Below are 23,586 nucleotides of genomic sequence, written 5' to 3' on the forward strand. Positions count from 1 at the left end.
CCGAAATGATACGTTGATAAATCGATTAGTTGATCAGCAGAAAATGAACCAACAGCAATCGTGATAATCAATTAATGAAAGGATCAGAATCAGAATCAGAAATACTTTATTGATCCCCGGGGGGAAATTATACAGTACCGGTCATACATACAGTCATTTATCAAGCAAAAACAAACATTCACCGGTTCAAGCTTATCAAATATGAAGGTTTGCTGCTTTTTAACTAAAACAATTAGAATTTTGACTGTTGGTTGTTCAAAAGAACCAATTCGAGGACATCACCATGGGCTCTAAATGCCATGTAGATGAGTGAAAAATCTGCGTGTTAACTGATGATGCCAGTTGTCTCATGTCCTGTGATAGGCTGGCTGCATCAGAGATTAGACGCTTTAATCTGATGTATAAATACCCTGCAGCTTGGATGTGCAGTGTGTGTGTGTGTGTGTGTGTGTGTGTGTGTGTGTGTGTGTGTGTGTGTGTGTGTGTGTGTGTGATGGAGAGAGACAGAAATGCAGAAAATATAAGTAGTGGTTTATAAAAGAACCACAGTACATTTGTGGCAACTTGTGTTGGTGAAGTAGTTGTACTGATACTAGAGCTGCAAATGCTGGAAGAAAAAGACTGTATCTACTCCAGTGACTCCTGATCCTTACCCATGCAATCAGCTCGCTGGATAACTTTAATCAGATTTGTTAGCCTGGCACGGATGTCTCGGCTAACCAGAAAAAAACAATGAGTGTGTGTGTGTGTGTGTGTGTGTGTGTGTGTATGTGTGTGTGTTATGTGAGCAGAGATATGTGAATTCTCACAGCCTATTCACATTGGGTTATAAAACTGCAGCGTTATCAGAGTGTTGTATGTAAATAAATCCTGCCGCTTTTCCTCTGGTGGACGTAGTACGAGGCAGGAAATCCTGAAAAGACCTGTGTGTGTGTGTGTGTGTGTGTGTGTGTGTGTGTGTGTGTGTGTGTGTGTGTGAGTGTGAGTGTGAGTGTGTGTGTGTGTGTGTGTGTGTGTGTGTGTTCATACAGCACTGCTGATGCTTTTTCCACTGCCAAAATGTGTAGTAAAAATCATCCGCCTATCTCCCTGCTATCAACTTCCTACTAATCCTTACTAGGTGTTGTTCCTATGTGGGTCGTCGTGGCAACGGGCCCCAGGCTATCTCCATAGGCAAGAACTGTGACAAGTTTGGCATTGTGGTGCACGAACTGGGCCACGTCATTGGCTTCTGGCATGAGCACACGCGGCCTGACCGTGACGATCACGTGACCATCATCCGGGATAACATCCAACCAGGTGAGACTCAGTACCCAAGATGCACCTGGGTCTATGTTAGAATGAGTGTGTGTGTGTGTGTGTGTGTGTGTGTGTATGTGTGTGTGTGTGTGTGTGTGTGTGTATGTGTGTGTGTGTGTGTGTGTGTGTGTGTGTGTGTGTGTGTGTGTGTGTGTGTGTGTGCGTTTTCAAATTCACACTCGTGTCCGGCCCTGTGTGAGTGTGAATGAGGCTTTTAATGACTGTGAAGTCACCTGGACCCCCAGACTGTCTCCTATCCTCCTACACACTCTGCACCACAACACAATCTGACAGGTGTTAAATCAAATGACATAGCAGTGTATCAGACCTGACCCAACATTTTTATTTAGAAACATATCAGAGCTCTCAACTACTTGGACTGCAAGTATTTTAATACATTCCCTTAAAATGCCTTATCTATTCAGACTTAATCATTTAAATTATGCTTTGTGGACAGTGTTCTGTAAAGAATATATTTGCTTTCATGGTAGTGCACTAAAGGGTTACAAACTAAACCTTCTGATGCTGCTGTCCTTGCATGTGTGTGGTTCTCAGGCCAGGAATATAACTTCCTCAAGATGGAGCCAGGGGAGGTCAACTCTCTTGGGGAGGCATATGATTTTGATAGCATCATGCACTACGCAAGGAACACCTTCTCACGGTAAACCAGCAGCACAGTCTCATCTCTTGACTTGTGTTGAATTCACAAAACAGATTTTTCTGAACTTCTGCTGCTCTGTAGTTTCGTGAAACAGTGACATTTTTGAGTGTTTCTTTATGTTGATGTTGCTGTTTAGTGTTGTGAGGTGGAGCTGATAGGTAGAGCTACCCCTGACCAACTTTCATCATCCAGGGCAAGTAAAGGCTCTGTGCAACATGGTAAACATTAATACAGAAAGAGTACAACTGTTCCTTTTCCAGGGCACATAGTGAATTACTATAGTTAACATTAACAACTACACGAACAACACCTTACTTTTAATTGCAGTGTTTCACAGTCTTTTTGGCTTTTGGCCCGTTAAATATATATCTTGTGACCCCATGTAACTATATATACATATATATGTATATATAATATTTTAATATTAATAACAAGTTCACCATATCAAGTCAAAATGTTTCCACGTCAAAACCAGTTATTGCAGGTTTAAATAAGACCTGAAGAGCTAAAATTATCCAGTAATTCACAAAAAAGGCAAAGCAGCAGAGAAAAGTCTAAATAGACACAATTTTATACAGCAAAAAGATGCTATTTCTGCTTTCCTGTCATGTTGATAATCTCGTGACCAACTAGACTTACCCCTTGTGGGGGTCTCGACTCTCAGTTTAGAAACCACTGAGTTAAAATATCCGAGCTCTATTCAGACTTTTGTGCTTTTACATCTATAGCACTGTGGAGAAATTGGAAATAATCACTTACCAGTGCAATAAAACTAACGGCATTATCCCTTGAAATCCCTTCCCATGTTTTAGACATCTCCATCATGTGAAATCAGCCAGTTAATTGGCATGCTTTCCATGTGAGGATGCTTTTTAATCTCTGCCATACCTCACTCCTACTCCCCACTCAGCTCCAGCTCACACATTAGAGGAAAACACAAAACAGATACATGTAAAATCTTGTATTTGTTGCTTCTGTAATGAGAGCATGATGTGTGTTAAACATCTCTTTTCCTCCATGAAGGGGGATGTTCCTCGACACCATCCTTCCATCCAGAGATGAAAACGGGGTCCGGCCTGCTATTGGCCAGCGGACCAGACTCAGTAAAGGAGACATTGCACAGGCAAGGAAGCTGTATAGATGTCCAGGTACTGATATATTTACTATGAGACCACAATGTGTATGTGTGTGTGTGTGTGTGTTGTTGGAACAAAAGGTGACCTCTGTTTATCTGCTTGTATCTTTGGTGTAAAATATGACCGCCCCTCCACTCTCCAAGGCACAGAGGTGAAGTTGAGTAATGTGTTTTTCCATGTCACGCTTCCCTCTCTGTTTTCGGATCTCACAGACATCACACACACTCTTCTCATCAGTTCTTGCGCACACCCGTGCTGTTCTGGCGTCCCTCTGGTCCCTGTTGTACGGTTCTGACGTGATCTGGATCTGCTCTCAAGCCGAGCTGTGCAGTAATGTCGCAAAAGTTTACGACAACCGCAAATGCTGCCATCCCCTTTTTGGCCCACACACACACTGACATCCCCAAGACGAGTTCACACTTTAGGTCATCATGTACGAATGATGTACTGCATCTGAGACAAACCGATTAAATTATTTGTCACCATTCTGGTTTACTTAAGTTCACCAAAGTCTTTGTTTCATAGTGTTTTTGTGTGTGTATTTATTCATTTTGACTAATTTTGTTCTGTTAAAATACCATTTATCTGAGAATATGTCATTTATTGTATTTGTTAACATGAATAACTCCATATATATTACTGTATGTATTCCACTCAACCCATTTTGATACTGGAGCGAGAACAAGACTGTGTTTGCGTGTCCCAGCTGGAAATAGATACAACTTCAACCTTATAAGGTCATATTTGAGTGATACCATATTCACTGACAGATGAACAGAGCCCCAGGGCATTGTGGGGGAAAACAGCATGCATGATGGGATAGGAGGGGCACATTTGGCTAACCTCCTTTTGAGGAGGAGCGACGGCGTTCCACTCAGAATGAAGGCTAAAGAGAGCAGTATTGTCTGATGATTTTCCATGAATTCCCATCCAGCTGTAAGAGTTTTTTTTGCTTGTTGTCTTCATTGTGATAAATCTAAAGTCTGTCAGTCTTTACTTACAGTAAATAAACAACTACCTGGGAATGTTTAAATCTGCTAAATTGTGATGAGGCTTAATGACTGTGGTCGGACCTCACATGTATACTGATACACACAGGAATACAAACACGCATACTGCAGCCTCAAACAAGCAAAACTCAAATAAGTCAACATGAAACACAAGTTTTGTTTAGGAAGGTTATTTTAATTCCTTTACTGTTTTCCGAATCAGAAATACGTGTCTAACAGTTTCCATATGGAGGCATCGGATATTATAGACATAAACTTTGGCAAAGAGTGTATGAAGCTGTTGTGTTGACAAAATAGTCAAATAGGAGTTTATTTATTTTGGTAAATACGCAGTAAGAGTTTGAGAATAATAATAGCTATGAGAGCCATGTGTTCTTTAGTAATGCACCGATGAAGTATCAGTACACAGCTGAAAGGATTATGCACAACAGCAGGACTCACCACAAAAATGTAACTCCATCTGTGTGTGTGCTTGTGTGTTTGTGTGTTGCAGCATGCGGAGAGACGCTCCAAGAGTCAACGGGCAACTTCTCGTCTCCTGGTTACCCCAACGGATACCCTTCATACACACACTGTGTCTGGAGAATATCTGTTACACCTGGAGAAAAGGTGCATACACGCACGCACACGCATGCACACACACACACACACACACACACACACACACACACACACACGCACACACACACACACACACACGCACGCACGCATGCACACACGCACACACACACACACACACACGCATGCACACACACACACACACACACACACACACACACACACACACACACACACACACACACACACACACACACAGTAGCTCCCTGCAGTGCAATGTGCATGCAATAACGATAACAGACTGCTGACGGACCAACTGTATATTGATTATAACCAAACACTACAGATACCACAAACTTCCTCTTTCCTGCCTCTTCCCGTCGGGTCTCTTAAGTGCAAACATCTGTATTAATTATATTAAATATTTTTACTTTTGCTCCTCCAGATCGTTCTCAACTTCACCACCATGGATCTGTATAAAAGCAGTCTGTGTTGGTATGACTACATTGAGGTTCGGGATGGATACTGGAGGAAAGCCCCACTGCTTGGTAAGATCAAGGCACAGTCAGCCAGGGGTGAGCTGAAGGAGGGCCAGAGGGGTGCTGGTGAGGCAATATTTCATCAGCAGTCACTGGACAACACATGTTATGCTTCTTACAGTGTTTGTTTTTATGTGTGTGTTTTTAACAGGCAGGTTTTGTGGAGATAAAGTTCCTGATGTCTTGATCTCCACTGACAGCAGGATGTGGATCGAGTTCCGCAGCAGCAGCAACTGGGTGGGAAAAGGCTTTGCTGCCGTTTATGAAGGTGAAACATAAAATACATAAATATATATGAATACACAGATTGTGTGTATGATGAAATAAGGGCTGGTTTCAAATTCGATGACTGCCTGTGACTTTTGTGAGAAGTGTTGGTGGAGTATAATTCATAAAGTGTGTTTCAGGTGTTGTTGGTCAGTGCAGTTAATGCTAATCTATCCTGTCTCTCTCTCTCTCTCTCTCTCTCTCTCTGTCTCTGTCTGTCTGTCTGTCTGTCTGTCTGTCTGTCTGTCTGTCTGTCTGTCTGTCTGTCTCTCTCTCCTGTGCAGCGATCTGTGGAGGGGAAATCGCCAAGGACTCGGGACAGATTCAGTCTCCCAACTATCCTGATGACTACCGACCCTCGAAAGAGTGTGTGTGGAGGATCACTGTGTCCGAGGGCTACAACGTCGGGCTCAGCTTCCAGGCCTTCGAGGTGACTCACTCATTATGTGTGTGTGTGTGTGTGTGTGTGTGTGTGTGTGTGTGTGTGTGTGTGTGTGTGTGTGTGCTCATGTTTGTGTGTGTGTTTCTCTCTCTCTTTCTCCCCCACTGTGTGTGTGTGTGCTTAGGAATGTCTGGGTCAAATTTCACGCTCGTATAGCTGCTAGGAAGTTAATAACGGTGGTGGTAAACGTGCGTGTGTGTGTGTGTGTGTTAGGGTGTACACAATTGAGGCAGTTGAGGATTAGTTTTGTAGTTTGAACGCTGTAAAAATGTCAGTGTGCTAAACAACTCTGTACCAAACCTGACTTCACACATGTAAGGTCAAAGTTCGCCTTTACACAGGAGATCAACCTCATTCAAAATGATATATTTTCGTGAAAAGGGCTTGTTTGCTTGTTTTTAGCAATCAATTCTTTTTGGTGATCACATTATTTTACTCACCAACTTCATTGATAAAGCCTGGGGCCGGTAACGTTGGTACAATAGAGTCCATCAGAGCAACATGAATATCAGTTTTATAAATCTTATTTGGAAGAAAAAATGTTAAGTCATTACGAAATTCTTCCATTGTGTCCATCAGATTTTGTGGACTGACTTCTTGGTTTAACTTTGACCTTTGACACAGTGGAATTACCTTATTATTTATTATTATTAGTTTGCTGATTAAAATGTTTGAACCAAATATGAGTGATGGCTAGAACTATAAAAATAAGACCCAGCTTGTATAAAGATGAAATTTTCCTTTAAGAGGTTTTGCAGTTGCCTTGTTACGCTTGATAAATGAACAGTTACAATCTTTAGAAACCTGCAGCAGGAAGAAACTTGTGCTACACAAAAAACTAAACGTGTCACCGTCACAGAGATATTTGATGGAGACAGGATGGATGTTGATATTCGCAGCTGTGTTGTGTATCTCACTGTTTACCTGCATATTTTTGTAGATTGAGAGGCACGACAGCTGTGCTTATGACTACCTGGAGGTCAGAGATGGCCCTCTGGAGACGAGCCCTCTGATTGGTCGATTCTGTGGCTACGACAAACCTGAGGATGTGCGCTCCACCTCACACACACTGTGGATGAAGTTTGTCTCAGATGGGACGGTTAACAAGGCCGGCTTTGCTGCTAACTTTTTCAAAGGTGTGTGTGTGTATGTGTGAGATTAAGAGAGGTTGTGTGTGTGTGTGTGTGTGTGTGTGTGTGTGTGTGTGTGTGTGTGTGTGTGTGTGTGTGTGTGTGTGTGTGTGTGTGTGTGTGTGTGTGTGTGTGTGTGTGTGTGTTTTTTAACTAAAGCATTCTTTATGTGTGTGCAAATGTCCTCTGACGTGTGTGTTTTTCAGAGGAGGACGAGTGTGCCAAGCCAGACAATGGTGGATGTGAACAGAGGTGTGTAAACACTCTCGGCAGCTTCAAGTGTGCCTGTGACCCGGGCTATGAACTAGCTCCTGACAAGAAGAGCTGTGAAGGTAACTGAAAATATGTGTGTGTGTGTGTGTGTGTGTGTGTGTGTGTAATGCTGAATTAATGTTTGTATGTGCATTCCTTTGTATGCCACCGTGTGTTTCTGAAGGATATGAGTCTTACTCGTCAGAAAGAAAACATCCGAACAGCCTTCATCAACAGGAAAAAACATCTTTCTGACACAAAGCCACATGCCTCCCTGTTTCAATGCCACAAATGCTGTGAAGGTCCTTTAATCCCGAAATAAATTAACTACCCGTAATGACCCACATACTGAAGCAACTGAACAAACCACTTCTGAGACAGACAGAGAAAAAGCTCTGCTAGTGAAATATCCAAATTGTGGTTTCACTCTATTTCTTTGAAGAGCAGTTTTTTGGCATCCCTGGTGAATTAATGTGTGGGAAAATGATGAAGAAACAGTGACATTTTGACAAATTTTTGTAAGGAATTTTGCCAAGCCCACCTCAAAAAGGAGGCATTGTTGAAGAAATGCTCGGTCACATGAGGGAGTTGAACAAGTACAACAATAATAGATGAGCTGTACAGGTGGTGTGGTGTCTTGTGAGTGACTCATGAGTTATCTGCTTCCCCACAAAATTGACAAACATTTCTAGTGACCACTTTCTCACACACACACACACACACACACACACACATTTCCCTGAGCTGGATCTGGTTCCTCTATGACAAATATTCCCAATGGCATCATCAGTAGAAGCAGAGTCTGCAGACAACAGACCTGTTTGTCGTCCACATTCCATCCATAACTACGTCATATCGGAAATATTACCCTCCTGACTAAAATAAATGCAGGATACAAATGTGTTCATGAAGAATGTGGCACAAAACCTTCTCGTTGCATGAAACGTGATAGCTCTGTTTCTTTACATGTTGGGAAAATTGTGGATTTGCCTGGAACGCAATAATTCACAACTACAAAAAAACCTAAATTGTTGAAAAACAACTGACTAAGCATTGACCAGATTCACCACCACCTGCTAAACAATGCGGTTTGGCAGAGGCAGGGGAATCCCGCTCCCTTATGTGAGATCAAACTGCAAGTTTTTCTTTGCAATTTTGTCCTCGTGGCTTGTAAAACGTGTAAACACATATATCATTTCCTAGGCATGTGTGTCTGTGTCTGTGTCTGAATTGTTTTTGTGTTTCCAGCGGCATGTGGCGGCCTCCTCTCGAAGTTGAACGGGACCATCAGCACTCCTGGTTGGCCTAAAGAGTATCCACCCAACAAGAACTGTGTGTGGCAGGTGGTCGCTCCCACTCAGTACCGCATCTCCATGCAGTTTGAGGCCTTTGAGCTGGAGGGAAATGAGGTGAATGTGTGTGTGTTTGTGTTGTCTCTTCATAATAGGAAAATGGAGATGCTAACCATAGTAGCGACCTTGTGGATGCGTGTTACAAGAGAATTATTTGTGTGTTTAGGTTTGTAAATACGACTACGTGGAGGTGCGGAGCGGCCTTTCATCCGACTCTAAGCTGCACGGTAAATACTGTGGCACCGAGGTCCCTGAGGTCATCACTTCTCAATACAACAACATGAGGATTGAGTTCAAGTCTGACAATACCGTCTCCAAGAAAGGCTTCAAGGCTCACTTCTTCTCAGGTAAGACACATATGTTACATCTGTGTGTGTGTGTGTGTGTGTGTGTGTGTGTGTGTGTGTGTGTGTGTGTGTGTGTGTGTGTGTGTGTGTCAGGGGTGGGCAGAGTAGTGTATTTTGCCATATCTTTGTCAAAGTATGAGTGTTTGGAACAAACTCATGGACAGTGATGAAGTTAATTATGCGGCAGGAGTGGTTTGAGAAGTTAATATGGATATTTGGATACTTTAGTTTCAGTATGAAACTGGCTCACGACAAGAAATCATTATAACTGACATAAATCTAAGCTGCTGTGTTCTGCACTGTAAACTTTGATTGATATTTTTGTAATATCTCACTGGTGCTTCACTGGTGTCTAGCATTCGCCCACAGGATGTCTTCATTGAGCTGCGACAAATAGTCAGTTTGCACGGCTTCAGTTTTTCACCTGCAGACAATTTCCATCTCTATTACAATTTCCATCCCTATAACAACACCCCCCCCAAAAAATAGTTTTTAATTTGAATTGCCAACATTTTATTGTGTTAATTAATTATACCTAGAATTTCCATCCATAGTGACTACTGTTTAGTTAAAATGGATAAGTTTAGACAACTAAAACACTTAGTTAAGGTTAAGGAAAGATCATTGTCAAGGTTAGATATCAAAAACAGTTAAAGCCAACTGCTGCTGGGAGATGGAACGCAAATCAGGAAGCTGAAATCAGGGTCTCTATTTCTGATTTTGTGTCCTCCGCCCACCTCTACTGCGTGTTAATTTGTGTGTATGTCTGCTTGCAAGTATTTGTGGAAATATCCATATGTGTGTGCATACCCCTCGGTTTTTCTGCCTGTCTTCATGTGTTGTGTCCGTCTGTCATGCCGTGTCTCCTGAGCCTCCACCGGCTCTCGGGCTTCCTGCACCCACCCTGCGCTCTGCCCTCTCTCCCTCAGACAGGCTGGCTCTGTGTCAGGAGCGTATGATTGTGTTTGAGTCATGCCAGGACTTAAAGCGCGGCCGCTCTCCCACTCGTGGCCATGTCAACAACAAGCTGGCAACGTCGCCAAAGGTCAGAGGTAACATGACCTCACAGTCGGGATCTCTGATTGGCTCTGGTCTACCGTGTGATGAGGGAATGGATGGATCCTGTTGTAATGCCGTGGATCATTGTTTAATCCATTCTCCTCAGGAGAGAAACATGTGCTTTGTTCCAATTCCATGTTGCATACGAATATTACTATCAACTAGGGATGTGTGAAAATACAATATCTTCGATAAAAAATTTCGATATAAAACATTTATTGACTTTTGAGTTCATTGCTTTGAATATCAGTTTGATTATTTTATATGATATACATGATTTTGCACACATTTTCCATATTGTGATTTGTTTTTACATTTGAAAATGGCCCTATTATTTGCAGTACGTACACAATGCACATGTACATGTGCTGTACTGTTTTGTAGTAAAAGGAAATTATTGATTGATGTCCATTGGTGCACGTCACTAAACTGCAACTTTGGGAAGCTATAAGCCAGTTTGAAATTTGGAAATTTATTTTTTGTCTGATGTGTTCCGGAAAAGTCACAATTTCCCACTATTTATTTAAATTAAAATTAATTAAAATAAATTAAGTTAGAATTGGTATGTTGTATGGAATTGGGACGCAGCTATGATTCCCCAGTGAAAAAACAACAAATATCCCCTACTCGCTCTTGCAGGGATGAATTTGTTGGACGTTAACATTAGATAATAACAATTTTAGGAAGTTGTCCTGAAGAGAAAATTTCTCTTCTCTAACATTAACAGTAACTAAAAAAGGGAAATGGCGAAACTGATCAAAAAGGCAACTTCAGTGTAACGTTTTGGCCGCTTCCTTCTCCTTCAGAGGATGTAAAGCTGTCAACTGGATGAGTCAAAATTCAGCTACCTGCTACCTGGAGTTAAAATGCTCAGTGGAGCAGAAATTGCTTACCCAGATACAGATGATGATGATGTGTGTGTGTATGTGTGTGTGTGTGTTAAAAGTTGCTGAGTGAGTTGCTCTGTTATTGTCAGAAGCTTCCAGGGATAGCTTTTGGTTGGCAAAGATCCAGCAGCTTTTGGGAGGTCCCTTCAGCCTCCCACACACTACTAATCCGTGTGTGTGTGTGTGTGTGTGTGTGTGTGTGTGTGTGTGTGTGTGTGTGTGTGTGTGTGTGTGTGTGTGTGTGTGTGTGTGTGACATTGTGTGCTTGACCTGAAGAAAGCCACAATGACCACTGTGTAGCATCAACTGCAAAGCTTCTTAGCCTGTGATAGGGTGAGACTGAGCCCACAATAGCACCGTAATACCACATCAGACAAACACGCACACACACACACACACACAGCAAGAGAGAGAGAGAGAGAGAGAGAGAGGAGGATTTAGTGGTTTCATTAAAAGCAGATCTAGTTTGATTCACAAGCTCTTGAGTTGAGGTGAGACTCAGCGTCTGTGTCTAATCTCACATCTCTTTATAGGAATCTGTCTCTCACTCTCCCGGTACATGGTCTGTCTTTCTGTGCGGTCATCTGTAAATCTCCACCTCTCTGCTTCTGTCTCTGACACCATCACTGTTGTCAACGTGGCGTCCCCACACAGAGCGAGTCTTCCCCACGCCTTCCACCTCCACCCTGTGAGCCGCTCTGCTCCTGCATTGTTCGGCTTCACTAAAGGGCTTTGTCATCACCCAGCCATACTGAGGAGAAGCCATGTGGGTTAGAAGAAGCCACAAATTAAAGGATGAGGGAGTGAAAATGAAGAAGCGAGAAAAACACCTCTGTTTTGTTGGTTCAGATATTCAAACCTTTTAGCCTCTTTTAGCACCCTGCACAGGGTCAGTCATTGCTGTGCAGCCAAATATTGTTCAAGTTTACAGAGAACTTTATTTTGAATTCTTGCGGAGATCCCAAATTTGCAAAGATATGTTAGATACGATAGATAAGTTAGTTGAGAAGATCCATACCACTCTCAGACAGTATCGATCTTCTCATCGAACTCTCGGCAAGAAAGCAAATTCGGCACATTTCCCCGAAATGTCGAACTGTTTTTTTAAGGTCTCTTTAACTGTATCTGTAAATTATTAATCTTAAGCTTAAAAGACGTCTTCTTTCTTATTTTTCTGATTTATATCCTAAAACAGTTCACCTGCCTTACTGTATCACCATCATATAAATATACATTAATACATTATACTGTAACCAGTTATTTTAATGACGTTGTTATTTGAGCCAAGAGAGTTATAAATTAGCAAAAAAAGAGATTGTTATAGTTGATTTCATGTATACAGTATTGACAGTATGAACAGTGTGAACATGTGCAGCAGTTATAGAAGGCAAGGTATATAGTGCAGGTATAAGTACAAGTTATGGCAATAGTGAGACATTATATTAAGAAATAAACAGCTGGTGGTATGATATGAATATGGTGTATACACTATATATCAGTATAGACAGTAATATAAATATGAATACTCTGTAAGTAAGATATACAGCAGTGAGGCATTAGTGTCCTTTCAAGAAAATCAGTTCTTCTTCTTTGTATGCAAATTTATGGAGCAAAGTGCTCTAAAATCTAATACATTTATTCATGGGGGGAATTTGTGGTCTACATTTAGGCGTCACCATGACAACTTAATGTCCCACATATCCTACCATGTCACAGAGAAGTAGGTCTCCAGTATCTTTCCAAATGTATGACACGAGGAAGATTCAAACGTAGTGACAGAAGCTCTCCTCACATTTTGTTCAGTTTCTCTTCAGTTGGCTGGGAAAACACATCATCATCATATAGCTGCGGTGGTCTGGCCCTGAGGAGAGCGCAGCTGATCTGAAAACAGCTGTTATGGTCAGAGAAGTTTCAGAGCCAAGGCCTGAGTTTGACCACAGAGCAACCATAATCATGAACCCGAAGAGCAGCACAAAGGCACACAGAGACACACTAACTAACTTAACCCTTTGTTGTTGTCTGTTGTAGGTTATTCTTCTCAATGCCTTAATGCTAACTTGCTGATGCTTTCTTGTATTATACCTTCCTTTCCTCTAACCTTTCTTTTGGATATCTTTAGATGTTAGTATTTCAAAACTGTTGGGCTGGAGACGATATGTAAAGTTGTCATGGTCTATTTAATTCAACCCTCGCTAAGCCCCACCCCCCTCAGTTACTGTTGCTATGCCTGTCAAGCTTTCCATTCTAGCACTGCACATATACACAGTTTACGATGATAACAGAAGCAGATTTAACACTCAAAATTCATAGTAATTCTTGAAACAATGGGTCCCTGATTTCACACAGAGGTAAACAAAAGCAGGCTTTTAATTTTTACTGACCATTTTCTGGCTGAAATCACAGTTATACAGTTAGCTAATTAACTTAGCATTAGCATTTAGCATCAACTAAACATGAGTTGGTTGAAAAGTGTCCAGCTGACCCTAAATATGTACTTGATGACTACATGCGTGATAATGCTAAAAGACTGAGGCTAAAGCCACATGTCTTGTTCTTGTTCTTATATCGCTAGCAACAGTGAGATACACAGTAGAAATGGAAGTAACGCTCGGTTACTGCTGTATGTATTAAGCTAGTTAGCTGGAAATGCAAACGTTTGCAGCTTATGTTAGAGCAGACAAACACATTGTGCAAAGCTAAAAAAAATTGTGGGCCTGCTGTGCCCAGAAAAAGCTGCCAAGCTCTGGTGAGGGTGAGGGGTTTAGTGCACTGTCAATTGACCATCTCTCTTGGCTTTAACTCTCAGCCCTGTAATAAACACGTTGACTTGACAGGTGAATAATGAACAGTATCTTGCAGTACACCATGTTTGCCTTGCATGATTGCTGGATATTTATGTTCATGTTTCTCTTTATTTGCCATTTGTCACCTTCTCTTGTTTGTTTTTTTGTTGACCTTACTGTCCTAGTTCAATTTGATTTCCATCTGTTCCTCCTTATATCGCTGTTTGTTCCTCCACCTCTGCCTTTTCCCTGTTGTCTGACCCTCACTTCTTTTGTTATCATCTTTTTTTATTTTTCATAAACCCTCCTCCCCTTCCTTAAGGTCTCATCTTCCACTCCTCTCCCCTGCTTGACCTCTTGCTTCCCTCCACCCCCGCCTCTTTTGCTGTTTCCACATGAGTGATGTGTTGCATGTGTATCTCTCACAGACAAAGATGAGTGCAGCAAGGACAACGGCGGCTGCCAGCACGAGTGCATCAACACAGTGGGCTCTTACGTTTGTCAGTGTCGCCATGGCTTTGTACTGCATGAGAACAAACATGACTGTAAGGAAGGTGGGTTCCACGTACATTCACATCAGCACACACACTGGCATAAAAACACTGGAGTGCACATGCACGTGCTGCCACATTCACACAAGCATGTGCTCATTCAGAAGAACAGTCATCGTTCATCATACAGCCCTTACTCTGTTTATCCACATCAGACTCCACATGACAGCAGACTGGCCCTCTCCATTTGAGGAAACGTAGTATTTTCTTTACATACATACTTTTCCACACTTGCAAGCAGAGCTGTAGACTTGAGGCTTACAGTAAGACGTGGGCACGTTTCACATTAAACTTCAAAAGTGAATACTAGAGACATGACTTTGATTTGAGGGATGTGAGACTTGATTGACTTGAAACTTAAAAACATTCAAGTCAAATGTTATAAAGAGTACGGTCTAGACGTGCTCTATATGAAAAGTTTCCTGAGGTAACTTTATGATTTGGAGCTATATGAATAAAATTGAATTGAAGTCTCAAGCTCTGACTTTGTAAAATCTTGAGACTTGACTTGAACTTGTCTCAAATGACTTGAGACTCAAACTGGACTAGCCCCGAAAGACTTAAGAACAGCTCTGGTTGCTAGTCACCATAGCTCTGCTATCTGAGACTTGACTTGGACTTGGCTCTGTCTGCAAGTCACTAAGACTGTGTTCACTTTGATGTGTGTTTGTGTTTGTGTGTGAGAAACAGACACACGGAGAGGGGAAAAGGTTTCAGTTTGACAGAAAACGTTATTTATTAAAAAGCTGTTTGCACATTCCCATGTGCACACACACGCACACAACTGTTGAATTGACATATTATACTCAACTCTTTGAAGTTGAACTCTTGAACATGTACACACACACCACATCAATACACACATACACACCTCACTAAAGGCTCCCTGCGCTGCTCATAAAAACACTCATGTTTCAAACATCTGGGAGCTTGAAAGCTTCACATGTCGCGCTGTCTTCCTGTGTGTGTGTGTGTGTGTGTGTGTGTGTGTGTGTGTGTGTGTGTGTGTGTGTGTGTGTGTGTGTGTGTGTGTGTGTGTGTGTGTGTGTGTGTGTGTGTGTGTGTGTGCATTAGACCAGCTTGACCCAGTCACCTTGCAGAGTCATGCAAATCCACATTCCCATCACACACAGCTTGTGTCTGTGTGTGGTTATGTACATACAGACTGTATGTGCGTGTGAAAGTTTCCACATGTGGAGATGGACATTTGGATAGCGTGACGTGCTGTTAACATGTTGAATTAATACACAACATCACCTTTTTTAGTGATAGTCACCTGCCAGAATTGTGTAACACCAACAGTGGAAAAGAAAAGAAAGACAAAACACTTGAAATCAGTATTCTTTATGTTCTCAGGGAGCCCGTTTATTCTTTTTCATGAAAGGATGACATTTAAAAAATTTAAACTGTTGAGATATTAATTAATTACAGGTAATATTATGATGCTGTAGCATTGTAATCTATGACTATTCCTGTTACAGACAATAATTTGATAATGTGAAACGATGCTTTTGCTGCTATGTCAGACAACACAATTATAGCCCAAATTATTGTTAGTACTTAAATCTGTTCATAACTACACTTTTTAACTGCACATGGTGTGAGGGTCTTCTGTAACAATAGGGTGTGTAGAATATGACGTCTGTATTTAATCTTTGTCTGTTAGAAACTTTACTCTCCTTTACATAAATACATGTAAATCCATCCATCTCATTCTGTACGTGGGTTCAGTTTGTCTGACTCTAAATAAAAGCTGTCACTCTGGAATACATCCTGTTGTCTTGTGCATGCCTCCTGCCTCCCATCGCCTTCATTAAGCCATGGCAATCATGTTACTCACACACACACACACACACACACACACATACACACACACATACACACAAATGCCGAGATGGCTATGAGGGCTGCCGTGGATAACTTTTGGTGGCGTTTCTAACTGATATATAGTCTCTAGGAGGAAAGCAATCGAGTTCAACTTCAACCACAAAGAGTTGCTACGCAGTTGTTAGCATGCTACAATGTTAGCCCATAGCTGATGTGTTGTCATGAATATATTATTAAAGTCACAGTTCGTCAGTTGTCCATCAGTGATAACTGACGCCAAGCTGCGTTACATTGAGGGATTACATTGCATTTCAAAGTGGAATTCTTTTTAGTGGATTCTCCAAATTATGTTGCTGGTGCTCAGTCTGGGAGTAACTAATAAAGCTATAACTGAGCAGTAGCGTTTTTGCTAACTCTTTACAGCAATATTTATTAATCTACACTGTCCCTGTTAGCCAATAAAATAACTGACTACTGATTAACTGTTTCTGTAACATAATAGAGGTACAAATCAGAGTTGTGGTGTTCAGTTGTGTTGGGATCTGGTGACTTGACATCATTTTCACACTCTTCAAATCCTTCAGTGTCCCCTCATACAAAATATCGAAGCATCTGAACTCATAATGTTTCTCCATTACTGTATTCAGGGTTTTCCTTTAACTTGACTGTCGTTGCTGAACTCATCCAGAATGGATCCTGAATCCTAAATGGGAATTGATTCAAATTGCTGGATGCATTAACAATTTGCAGTCTGTGGCCTGCATTTAGGATCCATTTCCTAAACATACACTCACCAAGGGCTTAGATTGTAGATAGCAGTGTTTGCAACGAGTACTGTGTTTTGTAGGAATGTTTAAAAACAGTCTGAATGTCACTATAAGCACAAAAGCTTTTCTCTGCATTGGGTCCATATTATGATATTTAGCCTTTCTGTCTATAAATACAGATTACATCTAGAAAAATAACATTACTACTGCTACTATGACTACTATTTTTGTCTCTTGGTTCTTTGTGTGCTATACTACAGACTACTACAGACAAACTACAGAAGGCTTACTGTAGCACTGTGTTGCGTGCATGTGCTCATGTGAAATTCACACTGAACTTGTTATCAGGATGTGTTTCTTTGAAATCTTTTCTCTCACTTTTGGTTCTCTCGTTTCTCTCCTTCCTGTTCCCTTTCCATTTCCTCTGACCTTTTCCTGTGCAGCCATGATTTTAACTTCCTCTTTATGTGTGTGCTTGCGTGTGTGTGTGTGTGTCCAGCTGAGTGTGAGCATAAGATCCACAGCCCCAGTGGGACCCTGAGCAGCCCTAACTGGCCAGACAAGTATCCCAGCCGTAAGGAGTGCACCTGGGACATCACAGCCACGCCGGGACACCGAGTCAAGATAGTAAGTGTGTTAAAATCCAGCAGATTTCGGGGCTTGTGAAGGATTTCTCTTTCACTCTTTAAACCCTTAAGCATTATTGGCCTTCTTCCCTTCCTCATAACAATACATTATTCTATCTGTGGGGTCATATCGTATGTAAAAGCCTCAGGCAGCCCTCCCCCCTTCTTGCTCGACGATCTCTCTTTCCCATGTTCCACTTATGAAACCCAAATGTGAACGGGGGGAGAGAGAGCGCGTTTGTATATGCGGGCTAACTGCAAGCGTGTGCTCATGCGTTAGAAAGAGGCCTTGGGCAGTGGCCATCTGTGTCCTTGTGTCTTTCTGTGTGTGTGTGTGTGTGTGTGTGTGTGTGTGTGTGTGTATACGTGTGCTTTTAGCCTGCATGTGCACACACATGCATGCGTTTGTGCATGTAAGCATTTATGTGTCACCACAGATAGGCCACATTTTTTGAGTTACTGCAGATTTAAGTATTTAGGAATAAACCGACACATTATGCTCAGCCGTGTGCATTATGGATTAAAGATAGTCGAGGCTGAAAAGTTCCTAGTCTGATTTGCTTGATTATTTGTCCGAAGAGAGACAGACAGAGAGAGAGAGAGAAAGGAGAGGGGATAATCTCAACTTCTGTGACAGTATGTTAGCTCAGACAGATGGTGTTTGGCTAACAGCGTTAGCTTTGATTCAAGTGGAGTTTCTCCTGACTCCGGTGCTTTCACAGAAGATGCTCAGCGCCGAGGTGATAGACTGATCTAGACACACACACACGCTTGTATTTCTATACTTGTGAGGACCCTCATTGACATACAACTTTCCCCATTCCTAACCTTCATCATCACAACTACACATCACAAGTTTAACCTTGACGCTAAAACCTAGTGTTAACCATCAAACAGCCCTTTGATGAAGTGAGAACCAGACAAAACGTCCTCACTCTCTAGCCCTACATTTTGTGATACATTTGCTTTTTACCAACACTTACGCGTAGACAACCAGCTGCGGTGCAAGCTGCATTATTGGCATACTTGCCTTCATATTTTGTAATCACTTTTTTCATTTTCCGTCTTTTTTCATGTACTGTCAGTCGACTAATCAATTAATGAACTAATCTAAAATGCATTTAAATCTTGATCCTGAAACTGAAATCGGTCCTCACAAAGGCACAAGTACAGGAGCGCACATGCTCACATTCACACAGCGTGCTTCAGATAATCCTCCTAAAGTCCACTCGTGTTGCCATGCAAATAGTGTCACACACACACACAAACACAGTGCAGTCTTTACACTATGCACATTCCTGGTCTAGACACAGTCAAGTACACACACACACACACACACACACACACACAGTACAGTCTGCGGTCCTGCTAAGTATTTGGATTTGGCTCCTCACCTCACTTCCACTCTGCAGCCACATGCTGAGCTCGCTGCATGTTATCAAAACTGTCATCAACTGTCATTTAGTTTTGATAATCTCATGTCACCGCTTACGCAACTGAAATTACATCATCAGCTACGAAAACACATTTAGTAGTTTTTGCACCTGTTTTGAATGTGTGACTACATGGGATTTACACACAAATATGCAAAAAATTTGGGAAATGTGTTCTTGTGCGTTTTGTTAGTGTGTTGAGATTATCAGGGGTGCTCTCCACAGTATATCCACAGTAATGACATCACAGCAGGATAAATTTGATACCAGAAATCTGAGCATAGACATGAAGGTCATTCAGTTATTGCTTCTTCACTCTCTGTCTCTTTCACACACACACACACACACACACACACACACACACACACACACACTCTGAAATCTCCTGGGAGTAGTAAACAGATCCACAAACCGGCGTCTCACCCGAGCTACAGTTAGAAACATCTGGAAGCCATCACAACCCCAGAATCAAACACTTCCCCTCTCAGTAACGGCATCCTCACATCAGCCCCACCTTCGCTCTCCTTTCTCCTTCCGTCTGGTTGGTTAAAAACAATGCGGTGTGGCGTTCGAGGTGGTGCGATGGAGCACGGCCCGGAGAGACAATCAGAGAGGTGTGTGACTGTGTGTGGGAGAAAGGCCTGCAAGGTGTTATGACTCAGCTCACGGTGACTTGATTAGATTATGAATCGTGACAGTGTGCATGCATATCAGTGTGGAAGCAATGTGTAGGCAGGGAGGGAGGCAGCTCTGTAGTATTAAAGGTCCCATATTATGCTCATTTCAGCTATATATATTTATTCTGGGGTTCCACTAGAGTAGCTTTGCCTGATTCACAGCTCAAAAAAGTCCTTATTTATCTTATACTGGCCCTTCATGCAGGTTCACCAGCCTGACCTGCTGGGGGCGTGGCTGACTGCGGTGACGTCACAACCTTACGGAAGCCCTGATGGCTCGTTTAAAGGCACAGTGTCTGAATACGGGCTGTGTGCATTTCTCCGTGGACTGAGCGTTTCACAATATTTATACAGCACCTAGACCTGCTTTATAACAAAAAAAGACATGGAAATCTCACTTTCAACAATATGGAACCTTTAAATGCATGCAAATCTTTTTACTTTGGTTCCACTCCACCTCTTCCAAAAGTATCTCATATTGTAGCAGTCCATTAAGTTGCTGGTGACAGAAATTTGGTTAAAATGTCTATAATATATTGTTTTTATATTGACAATAGATCACATGACTACATGTACCTTTATGGTTTTCTGTCCTGTAACTTCACTGTTCTGATTGCGTCATTTTCTTTGCCTGCAACAAACAGATGTTTCCAGATGAAAAGCTCTTAAAAACTCACTATACAATACCTTCTCGGCTGACAGACAAACTAAGTGACAAACTGGTGAACATAGAGGAACATTTAGCAGCTAAAAAGCCAGATCTTTTTCTCAGACTCACGATGTACATACGTGCACAGTTTCATTTGTGGCGCTCAAAGCATTGAAAAATGACATTTGAAAAACTCAACAGCAATGTGCCTTCCCAGAAACAGTGTCCCATTTATTCTCAGCTTCAAAGGTTTTTACTGGAACTACTTTCTAACAAAGAAACATGTGGACAGTAAGGTCAACACTTTCAACACTCATATTTCACTCAGCGGCCTCTCACCCACTCTGTTTCTCTACTTCTTCCTTTCCAGACCTTCAATGAGTTTGAGATCGAGCAGCATCAGGAGTGTGCATATGACCATCTGGAGGCCTTTGACGGGGACAGTGACACGGCAGCCATCTTGGGTCGATTGTGTGGCAGTAAGATCCCGGAGCAGCTGGTCTCCACCGGCAACAAGATGTACCTCCGCTTCATTTCTGACGCCTCAGTACAAAGGAAGGGCTTCCAAGCTACACACTCCACAGGTGTGTGTCTGTGTGGAAGCATATTTAAGTGTTTATGTATGTCTGCAATAATATCTCGCTTGACGTGTGTATGTGCATCACTGTGTGTGAGTTTTGTCTGCAAAGAGCATCACTCACAGTCACCAGCTTGGATCTTTTTGAAGTTTGAATAGTTTTTTTAAGAGCAATATCTCCCTCTAGTGGTTCACAGCAGAACACACACGATTGAGATCGTTCATGAAATCTGACTTCTGACAAAATCTACCAAATGCCTGGTTGTTCAGTTTAAAATGTCACTCTTTTCCTCATCCTGTGTCTCTGCAGAGTGTGGAGGTCGTCTGAAAGCAGAAGCTCGTCAGAAAAACCTCTACTCCCACTCCCAGTTTGGAGACAATAATTACCCGGGTCACACCGACTGCGAGTGGCTGCTGACGGCCGAACAGGGCTATGGCATCGAACTGAGTTTCATCACTTTTGAGGTAGAGGAGGAAGCTGACTGTGGTTACGACTACATCGAGCTGTACAACGGGTACGACGCCAACTCACATCGACTCGGTCGCTTCTGCGGTTCAGGGGTAAGATTTTATATTCTCCTCAAAGAATTGATTTTACATCTTTGATGTGACTGTTAATGGACTGCACCAGCATTTCGTATGTTACTTCATGTATACTATACATTTTTGCATTTTGTATTTAGCCGTTAGTTTTTGTTAATTTACATTTTGTAGGAAGATCTAGTTTCCTAAAGGACAAGTCTGTTGATATTTCTTTTCATTGTCAACAAATCCCATGAGAAGACCAAAACCAACAGTGAATTGAGATTGAAGTTTTTTTTGCTTGTGGAACTGAAGCACGAAACATCTAATTCCTCTTTGCTACAGAGCTCCATTGTTGTCCCATGGTAGTGAAGTCACAAAGTATTTAGACAAAGACCAATGCGTTGTTGGTTTTGGGCTATTTGTTGACAGTCAGAAAAATGTTGAATAACATCTGTCTTATCTTTAACTACAAATCATGTATACTTTGCATTTTTGAATAGTTTACATTCATTTTAATTTGGTATGAAAATGTTGCTGTGTAACCCATCATAGTACACGTAAACAGATACTGTGTTTCCTAATTTAATCATAACTTTATTTTTTTGGTATTTCATTTTGTTAATGCATTATTGTATATCTGGTCTGAATTATGCAAAAAAAACAGTGATATGAACCTCTAAATGTCTGAGAAACTGCTTCACATGTGTCTCTATGTTCCCCTCCTCAGCCGAGGGAAGGGATTTACTCGCCCGGAGGCGCTATGCTGATCCGTTTCCATAGCGATGACACAATCAGCAAGAAGGGCTTCCACATCCGCTACACGAGCACCAAGTTCCAGGAGAGCCTTCACACCAGGAAATGACCTCACACGCAGCCCGTGACCTCTGACCTCTGTGCAGCCCCGCCACTGTTACCCTGACCTTCACCATGGCAACAAGAAAAATACACTCTGTCCCCTCTTCTCGGACCCGCAGACCGATGTGGACTGTTGGCCAGCCACGGGAGGAAGACGATACTTAGGTGAACTTTTGTCTCCCGCTGTGGCTCCACACGGGTCATCGCACTCTGAGATGAGACGGGAAAAAACAACGAGACGTCAACACGAGCTTTGACAAATTGTAGGGGAAATACGCTGACGATCGAGGGAACCATTTTTGTGAAGGAGATGGTTTTCATTACTGGACATTACAAGCCACCCTCAGCGTGGACAGAGGGCTGCTGAAGATCCCAATCAGTTTACTGATGGGTGCATAAATGCAAACAAAAGAGTACAAAACACACACATATACACACTAGAGTCATATTCAAAATAATAAACTATGGATGCTTGAGGAACTAAGGAGCTTCTCCCGAAAAGAAAAATGCATCCAACAAGGGAGTTGTGGGTCTTTTCTGACTCCTTGAACAGTGCGACTTACTGTGATCAGACAGCTGCTCATACCCACAGTAACAGAGAGGAAACTCTAAGTGGACATTTTTATTGCCTTTGATGCCTGGGAACTGGTCTCTTCAACCCAGCTCAGAACGGCTGCAGATGATTTTATTTCATGTCTTATTGTAAAACCCATTGTGTTTACTGTATGTGTGTCTGTGTGTGTACAGAGAAAAGAACAAAACAAAAAAACACAAGGCCGTCATTTTGCCCTTTTTGCTTAAAGCTTATGCAGACGACCGTCGTGGGATGGAGAAAAAAAAATTTTAAAATGCAAATGGTGAATTTGCAAATGATCTGTGATGTTAATGTTAAGCCTTGCATTATGTTGTGTGTGCTGTTTCTTTGAGTTTGCACCATCTTGTAACAAACTTTCATTCATGGGTGTTTCCAGTTTCCACCTCACACCCTCCAAAACATTTTTTTAATTTTTTTTCCAGTGGATATCGGAAGGGAATATTTTCACAGCTGTCTCTCGCAGTGACACGATTCTGATTGAAGGAGAGATTCCCATGGTGCTATAAATAAGAATACACTGAATGACAGATGACTGCAGGTGGAAGTAAAGGTTTTCAATAGGAGACACAGTCAGCGTGCAGACAGCTCACTGCATCAACAGCACTAGTCCTGTGGAACTACAATATTGCCTTAGAACCAAAATGTATGCTGTCGGAGGTGGCTCCTATGCTCTTGCATGGGCGTCTTGTGTCAGCGGAGTGTTTTTGAGGTTTTTTGGCAGCGTATTTCATTTGTTTGGAGATCTTGAATGGTTTTATTGTAACAAAAAAAAAAAAACATGG

At 41.9% G+C, this 23,586-nt stretch overlaps 1 protein-coding gene across 2 annotated transcripts in view; it reads left to right on the forward strand.

Moving 5' to 3' along the window:
* Positions 1-22,216, forward strand: part of tll1 (tolloid-like 1) — a 40,289-nt gene extending 18,073 nt beyond the window's left edge. The window contains exons 6-22 of one of the 2 annotated variants that reach the window (XM_070915402.1): positions 1,121-1,299; positions 1,855-1,960; positions 2,984-3,108; positions 4,600-4,715; positions 5,110-5,212; positions 5,355-5,471; positions 5,755-5,900; positions 6,853-7,048; positions 7,249-7,374; positions 8,543-8,703; positions 8,813-8,993; positions 9,923-10,045; positions 14,151-14,276; positions 17,367-17,494; positions 20,623-20,836; positions 21,140-21,390; positions 22,082-22,216. In XM_070915402.1, the coding sequence (XP_070771503.1) occupies positions 1,121-1,299; positions 1,855-1,960; positions 2,984-3,108; positions 4,600-4,715; positions 5,110-5,212; positions 5,355-5,471; positions 5,755-5,900; positions 6,853-7,048; positions 7,249-7,374; positions 8,543-8,703; positions 8,813-8,993; positions 9,923-10,045; positions 14,151-14,276; positions 17,367-17,494; positions 20,623-20,836; positions 21,140-21,390; positions 22,082-22,216 (2,533 nt within the window). The remainder of the gene's footprint in view (positions 1-1,120; positions 1,300-1,854; positions 1,961-2,983; positions 3,109-4,599; positions 4,716-5,109; positions 5,213-5,354; positions 5,472-5,754; positions 5,901-6,852; positions 7,049-7,248; positions 7,375-8,542; positions 8,704-8,812; positions 8,994-9,922; positions 10,046-14,150; positions 14,277-17,366; positions 17,495-20,622; positions 20,837-21,139; positions 21,391-22,081) is intronic. The other variant, XM_070915403.1, reaches the window with a different exon arrangement.
* The last annotated feature ends 1,370 nt before the right edge of the window (positions 22,217-23,586 follow it).

This window comes from Enoplosus armatus, chromosome 2 (genome assembly GCF_043641665.1).
Source record: "Enoplosus armatus isolate fEnoArm2 chromosome 2, fEnoArm2.hap1, whole genome shotgun sequence".
Classification (NCBI taxonomy): domain Eukaryota; kingdom Metazoa; phylum Chordata; class Actinopteri; order Centrarchiformes; family Enoplosidae; genus Enoplosus; species Enoplosus armatus.